The following is a 20787-nucleotide window of genomic DNA, read 5'->3' as shown; positions in this document are numbered from 1 at the left end:
GTGTGGGTCCTTCCACAGGGCTCTAGTTTCCTACCGAGCCTCTACATGCTCAGAGCTTGGCCCTCAGCCAGTCCAGTGCTCAAAGTGATGAGGCCAGGGGAGGAAGGGAAGGCACTGACAGCTGTGAGCAAGCAAGTTTGACTCTTATCTCCCCTCCTAGCACAGGACAAAGGTGCAAGGGCAGCTGATAAACTGTTTGCTTTAGCAGGGAAAGGGAGGCTTCCCACCATCTGACCCAGGCCAAAGGGATGGTGGCAAAGGGGAGAGTGACCAGCCTTGGTTGTGTCTCCTCTTCACAGGAAGGAAGGGGAAGAAGCTGTGGCTCACATTCCATTAGGGCAACCTCGAGGTGAGCCCAAGGGGACAGATCCAGGGACTCAACCCTGAGCCAGGAGGTCCCCGCTGGTCCTCCAAGGCATTCTGTGGGACCAAATGTGCCAGCCGACACAGAGGGGCGACACAGAGAACAGAAAAGGAGTAGCTGACAAAAACCTGAAACCTGTAATCCTCTGTAATGCAGATAAAGGCTGATCATCCCTGTTTAAAACAAGAGAAAACAGAAGGCAACAATTCCTTCAAGGTAGAGAACTTAAATCCCTTCCAGACAGAACTCAGGCTCACTATTAAGTCAGTAAAAAGTGAGACATCTAAGTGCCAAAAATACCTTTGAATCCGGGATTATTAATTCAAGATGAGATCTGGTTCTCATTACTTCACTCAACTCACCCCAGCTCTCTCAGACAGGAGGAAGAAACACATCCAGAGGGATTAAAAAGGTTTTGTCTATAATAAAATATTCACCATGCCAGCCAAATTAGGCATGTTACATTTCAAATATGGGTGCCTTAAACCTGCCTCAATAATAAGCATCTTAAATGGCCCGAAGGAAGGAAAAACTCACGATACAGATGAGAAAAGGTATGCAACAGAATGGAAAACCACCTGTGAACACAAGGCAGGTACAGGGGGATGCAGGAAACACTGAATATTTTAGGAGCATTAGTCACCTTTGGAAAGGAACTGCTATTTTCTAGAAAGCAAGGCTGATGCTAAAGCTGCCACTGACACCAGAGCTACAAGTGAGAGCTGCTCAGGCAGCCAGCAGCACACCTGGTTCCCAACCCTGCTCAGAGCTTGGGATGCTCCCTCCAGCTCCCACAGCTGCAGGATCCTCAGTGGGATCAAAGCTGCTCCAGCCTTGACAGTTGAGTTTCCTTACTCAGGAATTCTTGCTCCTTCTACAATGCAGCCATGATTAAGCATCTGCTGGATGCTGCTAAGTCCAATGAAGGCTAATTACTTCCAAACGTGGTAAAAACTCCTGATTAGCAATCCAGAGCTCCAGAGCTAATTTGCCTTTAGCCTAAGCTCCTCTAACAGACATTCTGCTTCTTATTAAGGATGTACATTGGCTTTCCAGAACTGCTGCAGATACCACACAGTGCAGGGGATTAGGAAAAGGATTTGGGGGTGTTATGTTACCCACAGCACTGTGATCATGAACCTCAGCTGCAGGTGCACACACAGCTTAGGGGTTTTGTGCCTTTGGAACAGCCTGCACATGGCAAGGAGGAGTTTAGAAGACAAAATCCAGAGCTGCTTTCCAGTCACAAGTTTCACAATCGTTCAATAATGAATTTCAACCTTTTTTGGTTTTTTATTTTAAAGGGTGGGGGCTGGCTCTGTGTCATTAGACAAACAAGCAACAGCTCTATTGTTTCAAACTGAACTCTAAAAAATTAGTTCCACATTTCCAAAAGATGGCATGTGGAGAAGAAATGGGCTTTGCCTACCCACCTCCCTTCAAGTTAGGCTGGTAATTAGAGAACACTAAAAAAGGGACAAAAGAAAAGGAGAACTCAGATGATGAGCAGTTTTGTATTTAGCCCTGGAATATTCTCTGATGTACAATTATGAACCACCATACAGAAACAAAAAAAACCACCCAAGCAGCATGGTGAGGGCTGCACTGAGAGAAGTTGTCTTTCATCCTAATCACAAGGCAACTAAAAGTAAAGCAGAAATGAACAGCTTAAAACCAGAAGTGTCTAATTTTAAGTTTCACTCTGTATTTGGAGAACCAGAAATAGTTCACACCAATGCCAGGTCTAGGTGCCAATTCAACGGGTCCTCAGAAGTTTTATTTTAAAAAAGCTGTCTGTATCATTTTGCAAAAAGACTCCCAGAAGGTTGAATCCCTGCCAAACTAAGCTTTGCCCTCTTCTGACTTCAGACTTATTCAAAGCTGTGTAATTACTCTTTCCAGACCTAAATATACCTCCTCAGAATAAACCAGTGCAATCCTGTGGCAGCTTTTGTGAAAAGCAGAGTTCTGGAAAGAGCTCTGTGAGGTTTTCTAATCCTGGAGCTGCTCATCTACCTCCAGCTCCAGGAAGAGCTTTTTGCATCCCTCATTCTGCCTCTCAAGAGAAGATTCACCAGGAAAAGAGCAGCTGGGAGATGCTTCACCACAGCATGGTGAGGATGCAAGTGATGGGAACGATGCCCAGCAGGGACCCACTGCTCTGCCTGATTTTGGAGGGGCAGCAGTGAACTCAGGGAAGCCTCCAAGGCCACTCTGGGTTGAGATCTCACACGCAGCTCTGTGGAGACAGGCAGAAAAACACACAAGAAACAGGCCTTAAAGAAGAGATGTTTCCAGCTGTGCTGAAAGTGCCATGGACAGACCAGCACTCTGAATGGCTCACTCTGAATTCAAGTTGGTAAAGCAAACACTTCCAGAAAAAGGCCACATATCCAACCCATGCTATCTTGGGCTACACTGTGAACCTCTCTCCCACATGAAAACCCAGCTAATGAAACACTAGAGCAGAGATTAAAACTTCTATTTACAGACTCAGAGCTGAGCTGTGGGTATCAACCTTCCAACACCACCCCCTGAAACACTTTGGCCTTGCTGAAGCATTTGGAAAAGCAGATGTTTCACTCCTGCTTTATGGCAGTTGTCACACATCAGACAGTGTCATAAAAAGGCCACAGACTTACTGAAAGGGCTGCAGCAACAAAAAATAGCTTTTCATGTCAAACATTTCACTAGAGCAATGTGTCTCAGTCTGATGTTTCATGCATGGGGCAAATATGGGAAAACCTCAGGCTAAATGGGACAGTAGAGATAAGCACACACAAAGAGCTTCTTATTCAGATTTACTCCTCCTCCTCCTCAGAGGGGAAGGGTAAGCTTTCCTGTTTCTGATGCTCAGTCCACATGCTCACTGTCCCCCTTCTGAGATGTGGATCTGTGTCAGAGCCTTCAAGCAGAACTAATCCCCCTCTCAGCAGAGCCAGTCCTCTGCACCCTCCTCCCCTGCTTCACCACTGCAGCAGCATCTTATCTGATAAGGCACAGGAGAGATAATACCATTTTAAAGAGCTGCCAAGCCAACTCCCAGCTCAGATTCTTTTAAGTGCAGTGAAAAACAGCCCTTCAAGGGGCCCTGACACACACCAGCAGTGTCTCTTCTGGGGAGTAAGGAACACAATCCCTGCAATGCAGGTACAATCCCCTCAATAAGAGAGACAAAATGTCACATTATTTCAGCAGATTGCACCTCAAAGGCATCTTCTACACCATTTCTTTACAGAGCTCTGCTTTCATCTGCAGAGACACAGTAAAACAGCCCCATCTAATCCCCAGCCCTTCCAAAGGCTGAATTAGAGCAGAATCACTGACACTCCCATAGCTTGGAAAAGCCTGGAACAAACCTGCAATTTGCTCCAGAGGAGACAGTTACTATTTTAACTAGGTTATCTAGTGCAAAGCTGTAGGAGAGACCTTTGGTAAATGCAAGGAAAAATCCCTGAAAAGCCTGTTTTGAAACTGACTTTCTAGGATGTTCAGGAACCAGAACACCCCGTTGTTCACAGCACACCAAAATACATCCCATCCTACAAACACAGCAGGTCTGCCACAAACAATGCCTAATCACTGCCTATAAAACACAGGAATTGCAAAAGTGGGTGAACATACATGTGTAACACAAAGCAAGCCCTCATTTAGCCATTAGCTGGTTCAGAGTTACAATCCAGAACCTGCAGGTATCTCCAAATAAAGGGCTTAGGACACGGCACTTCACAGCAGTTATTAAAGAAAAATGCAGCTCTGAGGCTTTGCCATCCTGATGCCTGGCAAGGAAAAGGAGGGGAATGCACAGTGAGGAGGATGCACTGTGGGCAGACACCAGGAACAGGTCACATCAGTGGAGCTCAGGGCTGCCAGCATCTGCTCAGTTTTGTTGTGAAGCTCAGGTAGAGAAGCAGAAGCAAACACAATGCAGCAATAAGTGCTGGGAAGCTCAGTGGGAACACATCCCAGGAAAATTGAGAAGTGACACACCATATCCCCTGGGGACCATCATTAAACCAGCTGGATACACAATGTAAGCAACCCTAGTCTAACCTGGAGGCTGACATGTGCCTTACAAGTTTACACAGAGGGGTTTTGCCTTCCCTGAGCAGAAGCAGGGCAAGGGCTGCAGGGAACTCCCAACAATAAAGTCACTCTGCTGGGCTGAGCTTACATCACTGGCCAGAACCACTGCCAGCCCAAGGAGCTGACATCTCCCCCTCTGCAAACAGCCCTGCATTCTCCAGCTGACAAGTGCTGGTTGTTGTTCAGCAGACATGAGCAGTTATGATGGAAAAACGGCTCAGAGAGATGATGCAGACTGTGTCACTGAGAGAACTGAGCAAGCCTTTGTCATCTGAAACAAGTCTTATTTGGATGTTTCACTGCAAGTGTTTTAAACAAGGGTTCAGCAGTAAGGTCACTGCATCTACCAAGCTACTCACAAAATTAACTTTTGAACTGCCAGCAAACCCATTCCAATGGCCCATGGTGAAGAACACCTACCCTCATCTCCCTTATGGCATCAGCTTACATTTATTCAGTTTTTTATTTGCACCAGAAAAGTGATTTGTAAAGGCTCCCTAAATGCTAAACATGTACACCAATGCTTTTAGATTGAGCCAGTCACACAACCCAGCATTTCTGAGGGAGAACAAGGCAAGCTCAAAGCTTCTGCAGGGCTTCACCTGCTGTCTCCCAGCAGGACTGACATACATCCACTCCTGCTGCTCACTGGCAGCTGGGGAGCAGTGAACAGGGAAGAAAGAGTAGGGGAAAGTCAGCTCAAAACCAGATTCCACTGATGCAGTTAAGAGCACAGGCTGCCTAATCCCTGCTTGACTGGACATGAGACAAATACAGGAAAAAGGATTAATGGCAAATGTACAGGAGAACAAAAAAAAAAAAAAAAAAAAGCTAATGGAAGAAACTCCAGCCACAACTGAGAAACCAAACTAAGGAACAGGCAAGGCAGCTTCACGGGGGACAGGGGATGATGATGACAGCACTGAGTATGTGAAAGGCAGCTGAGGAAAGAGCTGGAGCAAAAACAATAAGGCAAGCATGAAATAAACACAGTATTCTAAGAATGATTTAGATATCGTCCTTAGGAGTAAGCTGGTATCTTTTTGATGGCTTTAACTTTATTTCCAGAAAAAGCCTATTTCTGAAAAGTACATTTTTGGAACTGTGTGTTACAGTTCCCTCCGAGGCAGTGATCAATCCTGGTGAAGGTCCAAGCACAAGCCAGGGAGTGAGAATTCCTCCTGGAGAATGGGAGTGGCAGTCAGTCACCAGAACAAAACCCTCCAGCATCAGCACCCCTGGTTGTGTATTAACAGCTTCCTTGGAAGTCATTCAGTTCTGTCTGCACTCCAGCCACACGAACCCAGCCATGTGTCTTTGGAAGTGCCAGACATGAAATGCTGCACCTCGTGCACTATGTCCCACAGGCAGGAGCTCTCCAGGGCAGTGCATCCCAGGTACTCCAGATCACTGCTCCAGGCAGCCAGGATCTCCAGTACACTCAAGGCATCTCAAACCACTGGGAATTATCCTAGAAGAAATATTTCCAACCACTCCTTGTGTCTAAATCTTAAAACTATTAAGCTCCTTGTAACATAAATTATGCTAAAAATACTTTAAGAAATGAAACAATGGAGGTTATTAAAAAATCACATGCAGCTGGTGACCAAGTGCTACAGGAAAAGCTGCATAAGGAAACAAAAATTGTGCCAAATGGAGAAAGTAAGTCACAGAAAAATGACCCTTTAGAACTTAAGTTATAGAACAAGGCAGAAAAGTTTTGGAAGGGTAAGCAAGGGTGGAGCAGGGAGAAGACATGGAGAAATAATTCTAACAGACTTGGCTGCAAGCAGCAAGGGATGGGTACACTACACTTTAAAGATGGGACATGCCCAGCAGAGCCACTCTGCTTTGAGGTATTTGTAATTTACATTCTGTCATCTGGAAGCAAAGAAGAAAAGCTGGACATCAGGAAAACAAATCCAAGAAGGGAGTGTAACAGCAAAAGCTGTGCAATCTATTGTTACACACTGTGCTAAGGCAGACCAACCCAAAGCAACAAATATCCAAGGACTTCTTGCCACATCCACAGAGCACGAGCTCTTCCTGGTCTGAGGCCAGGGATGTGTGCCAGGAGCAAAAACATCACACAAGCAAAGAACTACCAAAGTCCTGAGTGTAAAGAAGGGAATAACTGGCCAGATGAGTCAGTTACTAAAGCACCAGTCTGTAATAACGTGCGTATTGAACGCTGAAAGACGCATTTGCTTTTTTTGAACTCTCATCATGCACTGAGTCACCCCACAACTCCTACTTCCATTGTTCTGACAGACTCTGTTGGAGCTGGGTTAGCCAAGAATGAGCCATGTGCCAGGCTGCCAAGCCCACCACCAGTGCTTTCCTCCCATAGGCAAATCCACAAGGATTTAACTTCCAGAGGAAACCAGAGCAGGTCTGCCCAGGTCAGCCACCAGCCCCACACTCAGGGTTTTGTGTGCCAGTGCTCCCAGCCTGGCTCACACATGCTGTTCCTCTTGCCCAGGTCAGCCACCAGCCCCACACTCAGGGTTTGTGTGCCACTGCTCCCAGCCTGGCTCACACGTGCTGCTCCTCTTGCTTTGTGCCACCTTGCACCTCACACCCACCACACTCTGAAGAACTTGTCTAACTCTGGCCCTAAATACCTCTTAGTTCTCATATTCCACAACTACAACCACTGAACAATCAAATGTGCATAAAACAGGCATGAGGGCAACTCAACCAAGTTACCTCTTATGAACTCTAGTCCACACCTCCTGTCCATAAAGCTAGACTCACAGGGGCATGAAAAACACCAAGCTGAGAGAATTCCCTGTTACTGGGGGGTGGAGGGCACAGAAGGAGGAGTGTTCAGGCTCATTACCAACAACTGTATAGTAAACCCCACAAAATTTAAAATTGGGTGAAGAAAATCCCAACTCTTCCAGGGCCTGTTGGCCCTTTGGACAAATCACAATACAAATTTCCCCTTTGGTTCTAACAGATTGAGGACCTAAAGTTTCAGAAGGTCCCAAACACTTCAGAAAAACTCTGAATTTTGCTCTGCACAGATGCTTACAAGATTAAGGTAGAATACAGTAAATTTCTGAGCCAACGTGTGTTTCTGTATCACAGCGTGGCTTTTCTCGAAAGCCTTTTCACTTTTGGCAGAGCACAGATGTAAAATGAAGATTTGCTGATTACCCATTGCTGGTGTATATTTATAAACTTTCTTCATCCCCTAAGTGTTAGCTGTCATTCTGAGAAATTCCAGATTTGGATTTTGCTGACTAAATTTAAACTCCCAGTGAAGAAAGACAGCAATGTAAACTGCACCAAGGAGAACTCTGATAAGGTGCCCACCTCACAGGGCACAAGACTCGGCTACAAGGCTGTATTGCAAGAAAGCTAACTTAGAACACAAGATGCTCTTATGAAGAAAAAGAAGCTACTTATAAAGAAAAAAGCTACCTTTCAAAACCAAAAAAATTCAACACTTTCCCCCAAATATGAGAAAAATCCAGACATAGGTCAGTTCAATAGGCCAAGGCTTTGCTGGGATAGTAAAGCTGGCAAGTGAAAACTCAGAGGGAATCAACACAGGACTAGGAACAACATCACTAACACAAGTGATGTGCAGACACAAATGTTTTTGCCTCTAAGGCAGGTTCAGGGCATGAGAAGACAATCATGCCAGAACAGTTAAGTGACTTTTTTTGCCAATATCAACCCTGCTTCAGCTGGGAGAGTTTGCCAACGTAGCTGTACCAGAGAGGTCTTTATAGTGCCAATTAACCTGCACATGAGGCCAAGTTCATTTCTGGAATAATTTCATTAATACAGAATGATGTAACATCACTGCAATTTGGCTCGAACATGCTGAAGAGACTTTCAGTAAATAAGCTGCCTCAAGTCAACCCTGTGCTAAAAGTAGGTTTAGTTACCTAAGAGGTAACACCCAGCCATGCTCAGACGTGTTTCCCTGTGAGTCATTTCTATAGAGTACACATTTACCCAAAACAAATACAATAGCCCAGGAAAAGAGCTTTCTATATTAACAGCAACTTTTTCATTCCAGGATCAACACAGGTGTTTTGGGATGGCTCCTTTACAGAGGCACCATTCAGCAGGACAAACCAGGTGACTGGTTGGTTTTATGGACAAGGTTCAAACATGTTTCCCCTGAACCTCTGAGCCCTCCATCAATATCTATCACTGCTGGTGTTTATCAGCAAAAAGGCCACTCAGCAGGAGAGGTTTGCAGATGAGAAGAGGCTGCTGAGCAAAGCTTGTTGACCCCTGACTCAACACTGGTACTGGGGATGGGCTGGGACTCCTAACTCAGCCTCTCCCAACTCTCCCTTCCCTTCTGCCCCAGTTTCAGTGTCAGAGCCAGCAAGAGGGGAGATAAAAGGGTCTGAGACACAGCAGTTAGAGCTGATTTTTATCCTCTGGAGTCAGAGCTGCAGACAAACAGTTCTCTAAGAATGACCAATATCTCATGGTGCCACTTGTCCTAATGAGAGAAAGGTAGTTTCATAAATTACATCTTGTTTAAAAGCAGAATCTGGCAGAGCTCTGCATTTAGTGCCAGCAGCAAGTGCTGGTAAAGGCCTTGGGAGATGTGAGCACAGGATCCCACTGCAGGAGCAGGTTTCTGAGGATCAGCAAGGCTTCACCTCCTGTGGCTGTCACCACAAGCTGAATTCAGACATGCTCCCTTGATTCTCCCCTGCTGAGAGCACATGACATTGGAGATGTAGTGCATCACTTCTGCAGGGAACACAACAGGTTTGTTTTGAGTGAACAGATGCAGCTGCACTTACAGCAGGAAAAGTCATCACTACAAACCTACATCAGAAATGGACCTTAAAGAGAGCAGGAGCCACAGTAACATCAGCTACTCCCTGTCCAGCACAAAAAGGGTGTTCAGCAAAGCAGAAAGGCAGCAAAGCACAGCAACAGTTGTAGGAAATGCACTCCTCCACAGCACAGTTTCCCTTGCAGCAAAGAGCACTGCAGGCTACTGAAGCACAAACCAGCAGCACAGTGCCTGAAAGAATTTGACATTTATACAGATGCAATATCCTGGTGTTACCAGAACACGCCACTGACAGAAGCCAGGGAAAGCTTTCCTGCAGAGGGGTTACTGCATAATTAATCTGTAACACAGGCAAGCAGACAACCTCTGCTCAGCCTTGCTGCTTAGAGTGGAAGCAGGAGGCTGCACTAGCTGGGGCTGACTGGTTACAGCAAGGCTGCCTAAGTGCAAATGGGATTGCTTCATCTCAGAGCAATGGAGCATTAACAGCTCTGGAAAAACTGCTGAATTATAAATATCCTCCAGGCCTCCCTCACATTCTCTGACATGCAGGCATAGCCTAAGCAAGGATGGGAAGAATGGGAGCTAGCAGGAGAAATAGGCATGATGGAAGCACAAGTAAACTGGAAACCCTCTCCTCAGCCTACACAGATGCAAACAAAAACCCACTGAACACCATGATGCCACATGCACCTCACCTTTGCTGTCTCAAGCATAGATAAAGCCTCAAAGTCTGACACAACACCAGGTAAAAAAAAAAAAATTCCCCATGCCAGGTTTCTTTTCCAGAGAAGTGCTTCCTTCCTCCTCTCCTGGCCATCTGCATTTTTATTTTGATGAACAATATTACCCCTTAAAGACTGGAAACAGAAGTGACCAGACAGAGAACAAGAGAACCCAACCACATGACCTCTGTAGGTCTCTAAAGCTGCATTGCTAATTAGTGCTGCAGCTTTCTAGCCCTTCCAGGACAGTAAATGCACACATTCTTTTCCTTCCTCCCATGTAAGCACTGACAGTGCTTTCAGGCTGAACAGACAGAATTCATTTCTTATTTAAAGTACAGCATACAGCAGTAAAAGTATTTTTAGCTTCATCCTATCTCCTACTACAACATGGGACCTCCTTCAAGGCCTCCTCCCAGCAATGAGGTAGGATAAACCCAGCCAAAGGAAAGGCATAATCCTGCTCTCCTGCCAGCTCAGCTACTCGCTATCCGCACGGAGTGTGGCCTCTCTGTACCATACTGCTCATGTAGAACATCCTGTCTCTCCCACACCTGCCTCCTCCCAATCCTTTAGCCTCCATGTGCTTCCTCTTCATTGTCTTCCTCATCCCCATAACCCCACCCCAGCTCCTTGGCCTAATCCACTGAGCCACAGGGGTGACCCATGTGAAGCACGTGACAATGACACCCACGACAATCAGCGATTTCGAACCGCGCACAACAATTCCCTTTCTCGCTCATCAGATTAAAAATACACCAAACAAGAAGGCTGTTCATGCAGGGAACACTGGCACAACTGTTTGTCTAGTGGGAAGTGCCTTTCAAACCCAGGCACTAAGATGAGATGCTGAGTCCCACTGTATGGTACCAGAGGGATGGTGATGCCAAGCCCGCAGTTACAACAGCGACGTGCATCGTGTCTCCCAGCAAGTGCACTTGGCACAACCTGAATAAACAGCAAGAGGAAAAAAATAAAGTCTCTCACCCTGCAGGGCAAGCAGCTGGTACTGGGGTGGGCTGACACATCCTGAAATAACACCTGAAATGGTCACCTTTACAGCATGGATTACTGACACTCATTCACAGGATGCTAGAGAAAAAACGAGCAGATCCAAATGTTGGTCCAGGGAATTTCTAAAGGCTTCTGGTTATTAAACAATAACCCAGCTATGAAATAATTTCTGATCCATTTCAGAGTAGCTGCAAGCAAGTGAAGAGCTGGAGCCCACAGAGGATGCAGAACACATCCTGTTTGAAGAAGGGAGGTCACACACAGAGCCACATCCGCCTGTCCTCGCACGGATGAGGCCTCACAGAGCCCCACACACAGGTGGATGCTGCAGAGCTCACCATCCCACCCTGCCAGGCCTGAAGGGAGGGAGGTTTCTGACCTGAGAAGACATTGGCCTCTTTCCTGAAACACTACCAGATGTAGTTTCCTGCAATAAAATAATAATAAGAAATAAATCTGTACCTGCCTCATTTATCTAGAAGCTGGTAACAGAACAACTTGCCACTGGCAACTTATGGCCTATTAAAATACCAACTGCTGTGCCTTGGGCAGCCTGTGGTCTCTCTGCACACATGAATTCCTCAGAAATTCAGCTACAAAGCTAGAGTCAACACTAATGGCAGCTCAAGAGCACAAAGAATAAAGAGACTGGAAGCCCTTTAGGTCTTTCCCTGTATTTCAGGAAAAAAAATACATGTCTTAAAGGAACAGGGCCACTCTCACCTACCTACCCTGATTCTCAGCCAGAACTGATGGTACTGTCACCCTGCAAATTAAGTGGGCCACAGAGCCCTGGTTTCCCAGTAGAACATTAATTTTCAGTGAGTAATTTCTCTGAGCCAAGGGCTGTTTAAGTCACACAGATAAGGCTGTTGCTAAGAGTCAGCTGTCAAAGCAATGCCAGCTCAGAGTCGGCGCTGAGGGGGAAGTTTGAAAGGCGCCTGTATGTGACCGTATTTACTGATGCTGCACACACAGCGTATCGCTTACAGCGCTCACATCACAGCTTCTGGTCAGCACAGCAGCCTCTGCCTCAGCCACAGCAGCCAGGACAGAGCCAGGCCGTGAACAGGCACTGCTCTTCACCCAGCAGGATACAGCCCCCGTGGCAGGAAGGTTTAAAGTAATTCTGCCAGTCTTGTGACAGGCTTCAATGTGGTGACCGGTGACAGGAAGAGGCAAGTACAGCACAAGGCAAATCAGCCTGCTCCAAAGCATCTGTCACACCCTGCAGGTGTAGCAAACAGAGGCCAGGAAAGGCTGCTACCAAGGCTGCTGCTAAAAGTGCTTTGCAAACTCAAAGCACAACTTGAGATGGTTTGTGCCGGGGACTTTGCGGTGCTCCATCACTTCTGCAATTTTATCAACACGCTCAACTTTTGAGAGGTTTAACCTCATTCGCTGCTTCTGCTCTCACAACTTGCACCTACGTTTAGCTGCACTCCTGGAATGAAGCCCCTTTTTGTGCTCTCTGTATTTGGCACTGCAGGTACTATGCTTGAATATTATCTTGAACTAGGTCACGTTTATTGCAAATCACTCCTAGAGGCTGTATTCAAATCACTCCTACATTAACACCCCCAGTCTATTCCTGAGGATCTGCCAGGAAGGAAGGATGTTATGTGAAGCTGCTCTGGAACATGAAAACTAAATCTATTGATCTGGATAATAGGAGTATTTGTACATGTAGGGAAGGTCTGCATTTCCAGACACATTTGCAACAAAAGTACTTTTAAAATACCTTAACATACCACACGCTCTAGCAGAGGATAGAGCCAAGCACATACTGTCCTAAAATATGGAAGTGGGAGAATGGTTTGAAGTCACAATCAAGTTCTTTGCTCTACTAAACTGTGACAATCCCACTGCAATCAAAAGGCAGCACTCAGCAAGTGATCCCCTTTTCACTACAGCTAGTTTTCTTCCCTCTTGGGGACTCTAGAAGAAACTATTTAGTTACCTAACCTTTGCTTTTTAAAGCTGAGAGTAGTCAAGATTCAGATCTCAACCAGGCTGAACCAGTCTTTCAGTCTCTGATTAAACAAACAGCTAACGATTTTCCGGTCTGAAAAAGCTAAACATGGTCAGCCTAATTACCTGAAGTGTCAGGCACAATGACTATTTATGTAAAGACAGTGAAGTAGTTGATTTCTAACTCCCACCACCAAGAGCTGCACTCTGGAGGTGGCACAACTTGCACCTCCCTTCACAAATTGTTTTGAATCACCAGCCCTGTATTAGCCGGGCAATGTTTTACTCCTTTATTTATGTCCTACAGTAGTGAATAAGTTCTGTTTATCACTAAGGCATTATAATGCTTTTTGTCCCACCAGCTGCCAAAGGCAAGCAGCTTCAGCTCATTTGTGCCTACACGATGATGACAGAGCCACACTTACACAAAAGCTGACCTCAGTGCACAGGGAGCTGTCAGTGTGAGCTGCCTTCCCAAATATCAGTGTTCCTCTGGTACTCTGGATGAAGCTTTACACCCCCAAAAAAATAAATCAAGTATGCAGTGCAGGAAGTGGCCTTTCATAGTGACTCAATTAAGAACTGCAAGGCTAAGAACACTGTGGGTTCAGGCTCAGCACTGACACACTTGGAGGTCAGACCACCCCAACAGGGTCAGGTCTCCCCAGATCCAGCCCACATGCAAACAGGGCAGGGCTACAGGACACAAGCTACATCCATTGTTTCAAACTGCTGCAATGAGTGCCAGGATCAGAGAACCACGCTGAAATGCTGCAGATGCTTGGAAAAGCATGGTCTCAAAAAATACAGTGTAAAGTGCCTTCAGAAGACAATGAGGAAGGTGGGAAATGCCCTCGAAGCTGCTCAACTCATGCAAAACAGTCTTTCCTCTAGAGTCAGACAGGGGCTTTCAGAGTACTATCCCTTCCTTCAAATCCAGAAATACCAGAGTGGAACTGCTGGCAGGCTAACAGAACAATGTAGGATGAGGTGTCAGGAGTCTGTGGATAACACCTGGCTTTCCACTTCCTTCACACTGTGTGCCAGCAACGCTGGCTGCCAACACAGAGCCAGAAATCACTCAGCACCAAGCAAAGAGCATCTGGCTGTCACTCAACATGATCTGCAAGCACAGAGGGGGAATTTAATTGAGTCTTCCTCTTCTGGGATATCCAAAGATGTACATGAACTTACTACATCAGCCTGTAGCTTTAGGCACTCCTTTGGACACTCAGCCTGTGCTGATCCATGGATGGGATACTGCCTGATGAATTTATTGTCTCATCTCTCTAGGAACAAAGCTGCACCACCCCCCCCCAGAATGCTTCAGACTGGTACAAAATGCAGCCGCCCACCTGCTCCACAAAAACGGTTGCCATGAATACATCCCTACTTCTCTGTGCCTGCTATTTTTAAACATACTTGGGAGGCAACTGAATTCACAACGGTGGTTGTGCTATTTAAGTATCTGGATTAAAAATATTCAAGGAATATATTGGTACTTCTCAATATATTGGGAAATACAGCATCTGCCTGGCCTACACCTGGCTCAGATGCCTTTTCAGATGCCCAACTTCTGTAATCCAACTGCAAGGTGATAAAAGTGTCTATTGTGTCTGTGGGTTTAACACAGGGCAGTGTAAAGTGAAACCTGTGAGTTTTATCCCTCAGAGGCCCCAGAACAGCCTAAGGAAACTTCACAAAGGGAGAGGAAAGGACAAACCAAAAGATTTACAGCTGAAGCTTTAGTCATTAAAATACTATAGTTTAATGCAAGGCCTGAGCACAGGAACACTGGAAATAAGAGTACCTGCCTGCAAGAAAATAACAATTTAAAAAAATCCAAACAAACCAGAAAACCCAGGAGAGGCAGATCCCCAAAGCTGAATGTGCTGACAGGACCTGAACCTTTTCCAGACATCCTTAAATTCCCAAAAGCATTTAGTCTTAACTAAATGGTTCCCCTCCAGGCAGGAGGGTGAGCAGTCTGGGAAGGGGGTCCCAGCCCAGTGTGTGTCCCACCAGAGCCAGAGCACCAGGCTGAGCTGGACTTGGGGCCAGGACAAGCTGATGGGTGCCAGCAGTGCAGGCTGCTCCTTCTGCCTTGTCCCCAGGCCAGAATGATCCCAGTGTCACCTGGAATTCATTGGGAATTTCATATTCCCACCTCCTGCCACAGACATGCATGAGGTGTCAGGTAAGCTTATTGTAAATAACCTGAAAAATCTGTCTCTGGAGGTTCCTGTACAACACTCCTCTTTCCACAGACAACTACAAAAACTGATTTAATGTTTCCTGTGAAGAGTTCCTATACCTACTTCTAGCCTCAGTTTACAGACTCCAGGCGACATGGGACACATTATTCAGATCAGTTCTCTGAAAACTCATGGTCATGAAGAGCTACAGCTCCATCACAGCCACACACCTCCAAAGAGCCCAGATCACAGAAGCCCAAATCGATTGCAGAGCAAACACCAGATTTTGGAACAAGCAGCTCACAAGAGATTACCAGCCAGACATCACAGCCTCAAATCCAATCAGTTTTGGAAGTGGTTGATTTCAGAGAAACAATCATAGATTCTAAACAACTTACAGGTTTCTAACAAAACATGTATACAGTGTCTCCTTTATTCTAACCTTTCCCAGTGAGTATCAAAAAGGTGACAGAAATAAAGGGAGGAGCACAGAGCAAAGCCAAGGCATGACCTGGGAGCCTCTCCACACAGTAACTCTTCTGGAAATTCATCCTCCCTGAAGTTTCTCTAACTGCAACAGGGAAAAATATTTGGAAAAGGTCAAATGACTCAATACCACTGAGACCCATAACTTTTCAAGCAGGAACAGGTTTCCATGTGCTTTCAGTTAGAGCACAGACAGGTTAGGAAGGCGGGAAACCCCCCAGCCCTCCTTGCCTTTGCTCGTTTCAGAGCTATGTGTGTGTTTGGTTTTGAATTACAGTTGATTTTGCTGCTGGCACACATCTGCAAGGCTGAGCGAACTCCTGAACCCCAGCCAGCTCAGCAAGCAACCCACACGGCTGGCAGCACCAGCACAGCCCAGGGATGGCTCCCAGGAGCTGCTTTCAGGGACAAGGAGAGGGAGATGGACATTTCCCTGCACAGCTTTTCCTGAGACACCCTCCAGTGCCACTTACTGCAGGAAGTGGAAGGGTTAATTTCTTCCCAAGTTCACATACTGTTTGAATTCCTTAGATAAACTGCTTCCACCAAACCCAAGGATCTAGCCCCAGGGGAGAACACTAAGGAAAAGCTCTTTTGATAGATTTTCTTCAAAAGAGAAATTAACTCAAAGTCCATTTCTGGAGGTGTTCCACACCCTCAGCTTCTATGGGCTTCAGATGAGGTTGCATTGTGCCTCTGGAAAAACAAAACCCAAGCTTTGAGCATTGCCCTAACACTTCTGTTTGCAAGACAGAAATGTTTCATGCTTGCCCAATAAAATCTTCTCTCCTGAAATGAGAAATGTAGTGCTTTGCTCCCATACAAAGAGGAAAACCAGACCCAACCAGGCTTTAGTCCTGGGATAAAGCAGTTAACAGCTAGCACAAACTAATCCTGTGCCTTTAAAACTGAGCAGTCACTCAGGAAAGTAAAAAAACAAGTTTTGAAAGCCACTGAAGGCTCCCTTCATATTTTGAAGCAGAAAGCAAGTCTGGGCTGTTATGGAATTTGTGTTTGCATACTGTTCGTGATAATCTGTGTGCATAGTTGGAAACAAAGCAAGTTTTTATTAGCAATTAGTAACAAGAGTGGGGACAGACCTGCCTGAAGGAGGCAAAGAAATGCCAATAGAGGAACCTTATAATGTGTGTAGCAGAAGGATTTCGACACGACATAGAAAACACTGCTGCTCTGAAGTGGGAAATGCAATGGCATCAGTTCAAGGAGATAAACTGGGTCTTTAACACTGACAACTCTGACTGCAGGCAGCAGTTTTCCCTTGCACAGCAATTTACAATGCAAAACAAACTACTTCCACCCTTACCAAAGGGAGAAATTCAGTATCAAAGGGGAGAGCAAAGTTGGGAAGGGTTGATTTGCTTAGACATAGTTTCCTACAGAGCTGAGTTTCAAGTAAGGCATGAAGGCAACACAGAACAGGGTTTGAAACTGTGTGTGAGAACTTGGGCAAGGAGGAGGGGGAGAGAGAAGAGAGGATTTAATCCCCTTGCAGAGGAGTGACCTCCCACTCCCTCCCCTCATCTCTGAAAAATTCAATCCAGCTCGAATCAGCCAACACCACCCAGGTTCAGAGCTCTCAGCTATGCACTTCCCCTGCTCTGGAGAATGATAGGGCATGTGGGGCCCTACAACAGAACTATTAAAATCCCATCAAGGGGTAAGCAAGTGGTTGCCATATGCTAAACCACTCAAGGGAAGAATAAGCAGGGAAAGAAGCACAGCCAGGCAGCAAGCCTGCAGACAGGGTCTTACCTGCTAGATAAACTAGCAAAGTCTCCTCCATCTAGCAGCCTGATCTTGCAGAACAGAACCCCATTGACAAAGGGGACAGCAGTCAGCTCTTCCAGAGTAAAACTTGTCTGAAACTTGAATTTCTTCTTCTTCATCAAGAAAGCCATGGGCAAATTCAGCGTGGAGAGCTCAGGAATTCCAAACAAGATCAGGGAGAAGTGGCTCACAGCACAAACAGACGAGCAGAGGAAGGGCAGTCGTTGTGGGAGCACAAGCAGGGTTGAATTCCAGTTCAGTTACAACGAGGGCCCAGCCTCAAACTCACAATTCTCTTCTCTTTGGTGGTCGGATCTGGCTGTGGGATCATCGCCACGGCAGGCTTCGGGTGAGCAGGGAGAGGTCAGATTAAATCTCTGCAACATCTCCAAGGGAAAAGGGAGGGAGGGAAGATGGGTCTCAGCTCCAGACCAGCAGGAGCTGTCCCAGTTAGAGGCTGCAGTGCTCTGTCTTCAGCACAGCCCCTCCTGAAAGCATCTCTTGCGAGAAGTCATCTCAAGTCCCAGGAGAGGCCTTAAGTCTTCGGGCAGCACATTCAAAGAGCTTCCAGTCTCTATCTCTTGTGCAACTCTTTGATACAGGTCTTTGGGTCAGCCTTTGGGAGGGAAATGAGTAAATTAGTTCCAGCCAGTCTCGGACTCCTCCTCCTGCTCTAAAACCTGTTTGGATAGGTAATATTCAGTCCAGACTCATTCCAGTCTGAAGAGGTATGGCCCCAATTAGCCCAGCCCCAACATCCTCTTTCCCCTTTTTGCCTAGGGCAAGCTTCACTGTTGTCATCCCCCTTGTAATTTCTGTTTTGCAAAGCAGCTAATAAAAATTTGCTCTATTTTCAGTCATCATATTTAGAAGCAGTTTACAGCACAAGATCATTCTAATGTGCAGACTAACAAGAGGACGGAAAAGCCGTCTCAAGAAATGCAAAATATGTTTCTTTCCTGCATTTCCAACCAGCCCTAAGTGTTAGCACCTGTATCTTATAAATGGAGAAAGCAGCAGAGAGGGAGGAAAACAACAAGCAGGCTGCTCCAGATTACACAGCATAACAACCGAATCAGGTCATCTGGCTGTGCAATGGCCAGGCCCACCGGGAATGCTGCCTTCACCGGCTCTGCACAGCTCAGATCTGGGGCTGCAGACAGCGATTTCGTTACACATTTACAAAACACCTAAACCAGGGAGGCAGGAGCTGATTAACATCTCAAAGGGACAAGGTTATGAACACCGGGCAGCAAACAATCCTCACTGGCTCTGGGAGCTGCCTGCGTGGCTGGGTAGGTGGATGGTTAAAGACCCTCTCCCGCCCGGTGGCTCTGCCAGGGCCCGGGCACCTCGGAGCAGAGAGGGGAGACCGGTCAATGCTCCACAGCACGAGCAGTGCCTGTGCCAAGCTGCTGCCAGGTCTCAGCTCTGGCTACTGTGAGGTCACAGCCTGTCCCCTGGCACTCCGGGGGCACGCACTGAATGGTATTCAAGGTCCAGCTCCCTGTCCAAGCCGGGCACTGAGCTATGCCCCGGTCCCAGTTTTCTGTCCAAGCCGGGCACTGAGCTGTGCTCCGGTACCAGCCGGGCACTGAGCCGTGCCCAGGTCCAAGCGCTCTGCCTGAGCCGTGCACTGAGCCATGCCCAGGTCCAAGCTCTCTGTCTGAGCCGTGCACTGAGCTATGCCCAGGTCCAAGCTCTCTGTCTGAACCGTGCACTGAGCTGTGCCCAGGTCCAAGCTCTCTGTCTGAGCCGGGCACTGAGCCGTGCCCAGGTCCAAGCTCTCTGTCTGAGCCGGGCACTGAGCCGTGCCCCGGTCCCAGCCCGGCAATGAGCCGTGCCCCGGTCCCAGCTCTCTGAGCCGGGTACCGAGCTGTGCCCAGATCTTAGCCCACCTCTCGACCCTCCGAACCCCCGACTGCCCCGCAGCCCGGCCCCAGGGGCCAAGCACCGAGCCATACCCGGGCTGCAGCCCCGCTCCGGTCCCACAGCCCGAGCACCGAGCCGCAGCCCGGGCTCAGCACCCTCCCAGTCCGTGCACTGAGCTGCAGCCCGATCTCACCCCTCTCCCGGCCCCCCATCACCAGCTGCCTTACGGAAGGTCGCAGCCCGCTTCCCAGCGCCCTCCACTGACCTGCGGCGCGGTCCCGGCCCGGTGCCCGCCCGGCCCTGCCCGCTCCTCCAGCCCGCTCCTCGCACGGCGGCCGCCGCTCCCCGACACGGCCGCCTCTGCCCGCGCTACGCCAACTGCGGCCGCTACGCCGATAGCGCAGGCGGTGCGCGGGGAACGCGCGGCGAGAGCGGCGCCGCCGCGCTTCGGGAATACCGACGGCACGTAACACCCGCCCTCCCCCGAGACGAGAAAACGCGAGCGGCGCCGCCCGATTGGACAGCAGCAAGGAGGCGGGCTGAACACTGCGAGGCAGTGATTGGTTGTTCTGGCACGGGGCGGGGAAAAGAGCGCGAGGATTGGAGGAGAGAGCTGCCGGTTTGGGCAAGCCCCGCCCCCTGCCTGAGGGGGTGGGCGGGAAGCGGGGACCTCGGTGTCCCCTCAGCGGGAGTTGGGGTGCTGCGCTTTCCGCCCCACACGATGTTTTGGAGCCCCTCTGCTGGCACAAACCTGCGGCTGGGGTATTCCTGCCTCGGCCGAGATGATGGCAGAGTCACCTCTGGTATGAGACATAAGGAGCTCCTGGGAGTGGGTCCAGCGGAGGGCAGTGAGGATGACGGGGAATTGGAGCATCTCTGCTATGAGGAAAGGCTGAGGGAGGTGGGCCTGTTTAGCCTCGAGAAGAGATAACTGAGAGGGGACCTCATTAATGTGTATAATTACCTAAAGTGGAGTGCCCAGAGGATGAAGCTTGGCTCAGCTCAGTGGTGCCAACCACAAGGAAAACAGGCAATAGGCAGAAAGCGATGCCCAGGAAGTTTTACCTGAACATAAGGAAGAACTTCTTTTCTATGCAGTGATTTCTCGCTGGCTCAGTGAGGTTGTGGAGTCTCCCTCACTGGAGATATTCCAGAAATGTCTGGACACGGTCCTGAAGTGGAAGAGATGAGAATTTTGACTCTATGTTTCAGAAGGCTGATTTATTATTTTATGATATATATTACATTAAAAGAAAATTATATACTAAAAGAATAGAAGAAAGGATTTCGTCAGAAGGCTTGAAAGGAATGGTAATAAAATCTTGTGACTGCTCACAGCCTTGACACAGGTGGCTGCCATTGTTCATCAAGTAAAAACAATTTCACATGCTGGGTAAAGAATTCTCCAAATCCCATTCCAAAGCAGCAAAACACGGAGAAGCTGAAGCTTCCCATCTTCTCAGGAGAAAAGATCTTGGCAAAAGGATTTTTCATAAAATATGTCTG

At 47.6% G+C, this 20787-nt stretch overlaps 1 protein-coding gene across 3 annotated transcripts in view; it reads right to left on the bottom strand.

Annotated features, from left to right (window-relative positions):
• The window catches only part of EEIG1 (estrogen-induced osteoclastogenesis regulator 1), a 36733-nt gene extending 17116 nt beyond the window's left edge, over positions 1–19617 (bottom strand). The window contains exons 1-2 of one of the 3 annotated variants that reach the window (XM_058038235.1): positions 19547–19617; positions 17395–18025 (exon numbers count right to left, since the gene is read on the bottom strand). In XM_058038235.1, the coding sequence (XP_057894218.1) occupies positions 17395–17540 (146 nt within the window). In that variant the 5' untranslated portion in view covers positions 17541–18025; positions 19547–19617. Of the gene's footprint in view, positions 1–17394; positions 18090–19508 lie in introns of all 3 variants that reach the window. The other 2 variants (XM_058038237.1, XM_058038236.1) reach the window with 2 other exon arrangements.
• Between the last annotated feature and the right edge of the window lie 1170 nt (positions 19618–20787).

This window comes from Melospiza georgiana, chromosome 20 (assembly GCF_028018845.1).
Source record: "Melospiza georgiana isolate bMelGeo1 chromosome 20, bMelGeo1.pri, whole genome shotgun sequence".
Taxonomy (NCBI): domain Eukaryota; kingdom Metazoa; phylum Chordata; class Aves; order Passeriformes; family Passerellidae; genus Melospiza; species Melospiza georgiana.
The sequence above is the reverse complement of the archived record's forward strand: the minus strand, read 5'-3'. Positions and strand labels throughout refer to the sequence as shown.